The sequence below is a fragment of the Delphinus delphis genome, chromosome 17, assembly GCF_949987515.2.
Source record: "Delphinus delphis chromosome 17, mDelDel1.2, whole genome shotgun sequence".
In the NCBI taxonomy this organism is placed as follows: Eukaryota; Metazoa; Chordata; class Mammalia; order Artiodactyla; family Delphinidae; genus Delphinus; species Delphinus delphis.
This window is the reverse complement of record NC_082699.1, coordinates 44,890,919-44,899,151: the sequence shown is the minus strand read 5'-3', so window position 1 is coordinate 44,899,151 and position 8,233 is coordinate 44,890,919. Positions and strand designations below refer to the sequence as shown.

General features: G+C 46.8%; 1 protein-coding gene across 1 annotated transcript in view; it reads left to right on the top strand.

The window, feature by feature from the left end:
• Nucleotides 1–962: 962 nt before the first annotated feature.
• Nucleotides 963–8,233, top strand: part of SNX31 (sorting nexin 31) — a 62,608-nt gene continuing 55,337 nt past the window's right edge. Inside the window, exons 1-2 of the mRNA XM_060035222.1 lie at nt 963–1,028; nt 1,139–1,213. Coding sequence (XP_059891205.1) covers nt 963–1,028; nt 1,139–1,213 — 141 coding nt within the window. The remainder of the gene's footprint in view (nt 1,029–1,138; nt 1,214–8,233) is intronic.

The following is an 8,233-nucleotide window of genomic DNA, read 5'->3' as shown; positions in this document are numbered from 1 at the left end:
GAAAACCTTCATTCACAGTGTACTGCAGGCAGTGTTGGCAGGTAATGGGATAGAAAATTTTTTCAACCCTGTCAGGGCACTGACTTGCAGAAAATGTTAACATTTTGAGTTTGAGGGTCGGTCTGAATGTGATCTGTCTCTGTCTCTCATGCCAGACCCAATGGAAGGCAGACTGGACATTCTGCAGGGCACAGAGATCAGAACGCGGCCGTGGGGCGGGCACTTGGAGAAGAGGGGCTTCTCCTCAGCTGTGCCTCCCTCACCCCTAACCCCCAGCAAGGAGCCTGAGCCGAGATGCTGGGGCAGTGTGGGGAGTAGTTAGTGAATTACTCATCAGGCAGGGGTACGGGACATCTATGCAGCTGGAGCAACGATTTTTAACTTTTGTGGGTTCGAGGAACCTTCTGAATATCCGACGAAACCCTGGACCTTCTCCCCAGAAGAATCCCATCACCTCACCCATCCACGCACAACTTTCCCCAAAGAGCCCCCAGGAGTCCATAGACCCCAGGGTGAAACCCCTGGCCCGAGGGAGGCACTGGCACTTTCTAGAGTCTCTCTACCCTGAATTGCGTCTCAGGCCCCACCTCGCACCTGGGAGCACTGCCCGGGGCGCAGGACTGCCTGGGGTCTGTGCACGGGGCCCCGGCCCTTGGCCGTGGCCGCACTCATCTCCCTCCCTTCCCGGGACCCGAGTGGCGCAGCCGGAGCGGGGCGGCAACCAAGAGGCCGGCCCCACCTGCGGACACTAGAGGCGAGGGGGCAGCGGGAGCCCGGCCCCGCCCCGGACCGCGGGGCCAGCCTACTGCACCCAGCGCAGCGGGGCTCAGAGCAGAGCACCGCGCCGCCGCCGCCACAGGTCCGGCTCCCCCGACGACTGCGGAGTCCGGATTCTCTAACGGCGCCGCCGCCGCTGCCACGGGTCGGGTTCCCAGCGCCGTTCCGGAGCCTCCGCCCAAGCCATGAAGATGCATTTCTGCATCCCAGTGTCCCAGCAGCGGCCCGACGCGCTGGGGGGCCGCTACGTGGTGCGCCGGGGGTCGTGGTCCGACTGGGCAGGGAGGAGGAGGCCGGTGACAAGGCGGGGGCGGGAGCTCACCTCGCCCGGCTAATCCGGACGTGATGACTCTGTTTGCAGTTGTACTCGGTGTACCTGGACGGGTTCCTGTTCTGCAAGGTGCGCTACAGCCAGCTGCATCGCTGGAACGAACAGGTGAGCGTATCCGAGGCGGGTACCAGCCCGCCCACCTGAGGCAGGTGAGGAAACGTGCGCCCAGGGCGCTCTGGGTGCTTGACTCTGGCAGGACACTGCACCTCTTGAGGGCTTCGGGCTCTTAATCCTGGTCGTAGTAACAATTAATTGTGAATTGCTTGGCATACAGCTCAATGAATACATGATATCGCTCCTAATCACCTATAGCTGTGAAATGAGGGAATAGGGCGCAGGCAATTATCCCAACCCGTTCCAGCCCGGTGATCCCCACCAGCCCCACCTGGGCTCCATCTCAGTGCCAGCTGCTCCCCCAGGACAATATCCCTGTTCAAAATGAGCAAACCAAGTCTAGATCAAGGCGTAGTCTTAGGAATCTTGTACATGGGTGTTTAATCTCCTTTCTCCCAGAGTTTAATTTCCCCCTCTTTAAAAAGGTGTGTCTTTATTTTTGTTTTCAAACGAGGGTATTCATAGGTTTCAAACAGGGGCGGTCTGGAAACCCAGGAAACAGACGACTTATCAGGTCAGAAGGCCATTTCTCACTCTAGTTTCTCACAAGTCCTGATGGCATTTTCTTCCTGGAGGTAGACTGATTTATTAGCCTGCCCTAATGGGTTTTATTTTCCTCATAAGGAAGTGTTGCAAGTCTTTAAAGTGGGTTAGAGGAGTACGTGGGAGTTTGAAATGAACTCCGCCCTTCCCCCACACTCATGCACAGTGTTTTTTTGGTTTTTCTTTTTTTAAGATTTTGTGTACTGATTATAAAGAGCACATACCTAAAGTTGAAAGAAAGAAAGAGAGAGAGAGAAAAAGAAAGGAAGAAAGAGAGAGAGATGGAGGGAGGGAGGAAGGAAGAGAGGAAGGAAAAGAAGATGCTTGCCTAGGCAACAGCTATTAACATTTTTGGGAGAGTCCTTTCAGACAATCCTGGTTTCTAGTGAGTAGATACATCACGTTTCCTTTAAGACCATTTTCTGTTGATAGACAGCTCAGTTCCATTGTTCTATTAAAAACATCATTGCAGTGAGCCTCCTTGCTCATACATCATAGTGCATTGGAAAAGTCCATTTTCAAGGTATGACTAAGTTTCTTTGGAGTCAACAAAAACAGGTGTAATGTGGTTGTTAGTTAATTTTTGTGCTTGTCTTTGAATCGGTAGCACCTAACACAGTGCCTGTGACCTGGTAGGTCCTCAGGAATGATTGTCAATGGCTGAATAAAAAGGGCATGGATTCAGACTTCTGAAGGATGACAAGCTACTTGTGACCGAAACATGTCTGGGGAGTTGGGAGGACTGCACAGGAAGGCAGATGCGGATCTCGAAGGAAGAGAAAGTACAGGTCGTTTAGGCATTTGGAGGAGGAATTTGAGGGTCATATCCCGCCCCATCTGTCTTCCTGTGTGTGAGGTGTGACCAGGGAGGTGACTATCACAGGGGAAAAGCAGGAGACTGCCGGGAGGAGCAGGGTGGGCGTGGGATTGACTGACCACTCTCTGGCTGGACACTTCACCTCTTCTCTGATCTTCAATTTCCCTTTCAGAAATAATCAGGTAATTGGTTATGGATGTCAACTTCACAGGGCGCTTATGAAGATTAGGGTCCAGTTTCTCCCAGAGCGTGGCACATAGTTTACGTGCTCAGTAAACATTTACTGACTCAGATGCTTGGAGAATTCCTGAATCTGGTCCTTATTAACCAAAAGACACAGGAAAATGCTTGTTTTCAGGAAAATTTGGACCTATCCAATCTTAGAAGGTCCAGAAGTGGAGACATAAAGCCAGTTCTTTTGACCTTCTATTTTGGAAACCATGAACAAGAAACTGTTATTCACTGCAGTGGACTTTTTTTTGGTTTTTCTTTATTTTTTTTGGCTGTGTCAGGTCTTAGTTGCGGCACGTGGGATCTTCGTTGTGGCGTGCAGGCTTCTCTCTAGTTGTCGTGTGTGGGTTTTCTCTCTCTAGTTGTGGCACGCAGGCTCCAGAGTGCTTGGACTCTGTAGTTTGCAGCACGCAGGCTCTCTAGTTGAGGCATGCGAGCTCAGTAGTTGTGGCGTGTGGGCTTAGTTGCCCTGCGGCATGTGGCATCTTAGTTCCCCAACCAGGGATCGAACGCTCGTGCCCCGCATTGGAAGGCAGATTCTTTACCACTGGACCACCAGGGGAGTCCCTGCAGTGGACTTTTACATATGGAATTGCCACAGCCCAGTGCCCTCTGTGAAGTATACAAGAGATATTGATGAATACTTCATATCTGTCACAGGTTTTTCAAAATTCTAAAGCGGGGATTTCTTTATCTAGTTTCTAACTACCTTACACGTGTCATTGCTTCTCTTTTCTGTAGGAACAACTTCATTTTAAAGAAACTATTTAGATCTTAGGAGGTGGCTATTGGTATTATTATTAATTTAAAACAATAACTAACATCAGTTACTCTGTGCTAAGGTTGGTGCCAAGAGCTTTCCATGTCATATCGTGTTTAAGTTTTACAACAGTCTTATGAGTTAGGATTATAATTAGCCCCTTTCAACAGATGAGGAAACTGAGGTACAACTTGGCCAAGGTCATACTGCTAGTAAGTGTTGGAGCCAGGATTTGATCTCTAGAACCTGCTCTAACCCATTACATTTTGTGGTTCCTTATCAAAGTTGACAAAATAAATTGCATCAGAAAAACAATTGCATCCTAAACTACCATCCTGTTAGGCATAACATAATAAAATTCCCCAATTTTATGTATTGTGTGATGAATTTTGATAAATGTTTACAATTACCACCACCATAATCAAGACAGAGAACAGTTTCCACACGCATAATGTTCCCTTGTCCCCTTGCCCTTGGTCCCCTTCCTCCACCTCTAGCCCCAGACATCTGATTTCTGTCATTAGAGTTCCAGGCACAGGATTTTATTCCACCTGTCCAGGAAGCCCCTGTAAGTTTGGTATTGCAAGATGAAGAGTCCAAGTAAGGTTGCTAGATTTAGCAAATAAAAATACAGGATCCCCAGTTAAATGTGAATTTCAGGTAAACAACGAACACTTTTTAGTATAAGAATGTCCCATGCAGTATTTGGGGTACTCTTAACTGGTCATCCTCTATTTTATCTGGCAACCCTAAGTCTGAGACTGAAGGGTTGGGTGACTTCTCCCAGCCACTTCTCAGCTAGTTTTTATTCTTCCTATTCCATGGAAGATGTGAAATGGCTCAGAATTCTTAATCTGATTTAATACTAAGCACTATAAAAAAGGGAAACAGTATAAAGGCCCCATCTGTGTTTATGTGTGTGTGTGTGTGTGTGTGTTATGTGTATGTTTGGTGAGTATAAGTTCATTTCCAATTGATTTTTTGGGAAGTTCTGCATCACAGTAGAACAGAAATTTCATCTTAATAGAATTAACTGATTTACTTAAGAATATTTACTAAGTACCTATTAAATACCAAGCACTATGTTAAATTAAGTGAAGACTCTGACTTTAGCACGTGTGATTTTTGGATTTACAAGTTGGATTTCTGTTTTGTATATTGGAGAACTCTGCAACCAAGGAGGAAGAACCTGGCCCAGGTGAAGTGGTCCCTGCTCCTCTCAGCCAAGCTGTGCGGAGGCTAATGCCCATAAGACTGACCTGAGGAGAGATGGGTGTGTTTCCCAGAGGTCAGCTGCGCCCTCTGAAGCCCTGTCCCCACTGAGGTTCCCTTAAGGTCTGGCGGCTCCCCTCGCTGCTGAGTGCTGCCCATCTCTCTGCTGTGTGAACTGCCTGACCTGACTGCTTTCTGTGCCTTTCGATGAATAAAACCAGTTTGATCTATGCCCTTGTCTGTACCACCTCCCTCAAGGGGACTTAAAGAGATCTGTAAAAGAAACCTTTAACTAGCTCATTTTGGCCATCCTGTGTGAGTGACGCTAGACTCTATGGAAAGGATGCTTGCTTCTTTGAAAACACCCTGCCAGTGCCAGACGTGGCAATGCAGACAAGCCATGGGAGCTTGTAAAGGATCCTTCAGTGGGAGAGGAGGGCTACGCACCGCCTCAGTCTTCCTCCCTGCCGAGTGCTGACTCAGCCTCGCTTCTTCCTTTCTTTCACCTAATCTCCCCTCTTTCCCCCACTCAGACCCTCTGTTCTCATCAAGCAGCCCATTGCCTCTGCCTGGCTCACTTCCCCCTTCTGGGAAGACCCCTGCTTTCTGGCCCATGGGTTAGGGACCAGCCCTTTCTCAAGGTTCACCTTAAGCCTCACCTCCTCTGGGAAGTCCCCCTTGATTGCACAAGATGCCTTTCTCTGATTCCTGTGCCACTTTATGTTTAGACCTTGTCGCGTTCCTTTTGTGTGTGTGTGTGTGAAGATCTTGTTTCCCCTGTTTATTTAGTTGAAAAACCCAAGTACTTAAATGAAGGAATGAATGAAGGCTGTAGGCATAGTGTATCCAGCACAGAATCCTGCTTTAGGAGATGCCCAAGAGATTTGATGGAGGAGGAAGATGGGAGGAAAAGAGGGCAAGGAGAAGGACAAAAGAGTAAAAAGACTGTGTCCAAGTTCTGCGCTGTAGGATCTTGGTTTAAGTCACTTCAGCTGCCTGAGCTTCAGGTTACTCATATTGTCAAGTAACCTTGTTGCCAAGGTGGAAGGATGTGAGATTGCCCTCGTTGTCAAGATGGGAGGATGACAATGTTAATGGCAGCGATGATCATCTACCTCACAGGACTGTTTTGAGGAAGAAATGGAATAATATACAAGACTAGTGTTCTTTGGTACAGGATATCACAGTCCAGATTGCTTTGAGCTTGTGGCCCTTTATCTGGAGAATCTGAGATTTTTATTACCAGGGGCCTTGGAGAGGTGGGATGAATGAGTCAACAGTAGAAAAAGAGACTGTAAAAAGGACAGCATTTGTGACTGTAATTCTACCTGTCCCAGGTCACCACTGTGGGATAGGAATAGGGGGCTGTGAGTGCATGGGATGGGGAAGGAGGTGACATTTTCAATTGGCCAGTAAAGTTCTCTTCATGTTAAGAGGCAGAACTGTATGATGGAGAAATTAGAACAGGAGATTGTGCTGGGATTTAAAAAATACGCTATCTGAACATGGTCTTTCAAAGCAAACAAACAAGCAAAAACACCTCATAATAAATGAACAGAAGAGGTGTGTTTTCCTTTTGATCTCTTGAAACAGTTTTTGAAAGAGTGATGGAACTAAACTCTAATGCCAGATAATTCTTAGTATGTGAGTGCTTTTAATAGCTCAACTGTGTGCTATTTGAGACGAGTGGAAAAGACTGTATTTTGATAGAGTTGAAGAACTTGTGGAGTCGGTGATTGACTTTTGGTGGACTTAACTGCTCAGTTTATTGTGTGTTTATCTCCCCACTTAGACCAGTGCTCAAGAAAGGAGGGGAAAGATTCCTTGAGAAGTCAGCTCAGGTTGTAAAACCTGCTGGGAGAGTTTTTGCTCTGGGTTGGGTATTAGGACCTTAATCCTTGTTGACTTTTTACCCAGCTCTTGGCCTTAGGGCTCCCCATTCCGGATACTCCCCTGTAGATGGGTAACCCAGGCAGCCCTACTGGCTCAAGGCTGCTGTGATTCCAACCAATTTGGGAGCATCTGCTACATTTATGAATACATGCCAAGGAAGACAATTGCCTTTTAAAGATCACTCACTCAGTTCATCAAGAAATAATTGCATGCAAAGAAGACAAATTTCTGCTTCTACTTCATGGAATTAGCAGAGATGGGGTGCATAAATTCCAGGTCGTTTGAGCAGCCCTACCTGGGATGGTGCTGTAACTGGGGGGCCTTTGGACCATCTCTGTCACAGCAGGAAAACTTCCTTGAATTTAAAAGAAACGTATCATTGCTCTAATATTTTATACTACTAGATTTAGAGGAAAGATGGCAAACTAAATGGCTACTGGGGTCAGGCAGGTAATTTAAATGAGAGGCACGGATCAGGTGAGAGGCAGTGGTGGGTGGTGGGAACAGCCTGAGAGGATAGAAACTTGGTGATTCCAGACCTTCCGATTCTTCAAGAGAAGCCGGAACATCAGTTTTTCTTTTTTTAATAAACATTATTTTTGTGGCCCAATCTTAGATTTATTTTAAAAAATGGTGAAGATAGTACAGAGAGTTCATCTACCCTGCACCCAGTTTCCCCTGTTGTTTTCCATGAGTATTATACTTTGGTTACAGTTAATGAAGTATTGATACCATGTTATTTATTCAGACTTCTTTAGTGTTTACCCAATGTCCTATTTCTGTTCCAAGATCCCACCCAGGTCCCACATTACATTTAATTGTCATGTCTCTTTAGGCTCCTCTTGACGGTGACAGTTTCTCAGACTTTCCTTGTTTTGAATGATTTTGACAGTTTTGAGGAGCGCTGGTCAGGTAGTTTGTGGAATGTCCCTCTATTGGAGTTTGTCCAATGTTTTTCACATGACCAGACTGGGGTTATGGTTTTGAGAGGAAAACCACAGGGGCCAAGTTTACCTTGGTCACCGGGCTGAGGTAGTGTTTGTCAGGTTTCTCCATATAAAGTTACCTTTTTCCCTCCTTTTCTACAGTGTGCTCTTAGGAAGGAAGTCACCATGCACAGCCCACACTTAAAGAGTAAGGATTTATGTTCCATACTTGTAGGATAAGTATCTACATACTTGTGGGATAAGTATCTACGTACATTATTTGGAAATGTGTCTATTCTCTCCAATTTGTTTATTTATTCAATAATTTATTTATTTTTAAAAATACATTTATTTATTTATTTATTTATTTATAACTGTGTTGGGTCTTTGTTGCTGCGCGCGGGCTTTCTCTAGTTGCGGTGAGCAGGGGCTACTCTTCGTTGCGATACATAGGCTTCTCATTGCGGTGGCCTCTCTTTGCTGCGGAGCACGGGCTCTAGGCGCGGGGGCTTCAGGAGTTGTGGCTCGCGGGCTCTAGAGTGCAGGCTCAGTAGTTGTGGCACACGGGCTTAGTTGCTCTGCGGCATGTGGGATCTTCCCAAGCCGGGCATCGAACCCGTGTCCCCTGC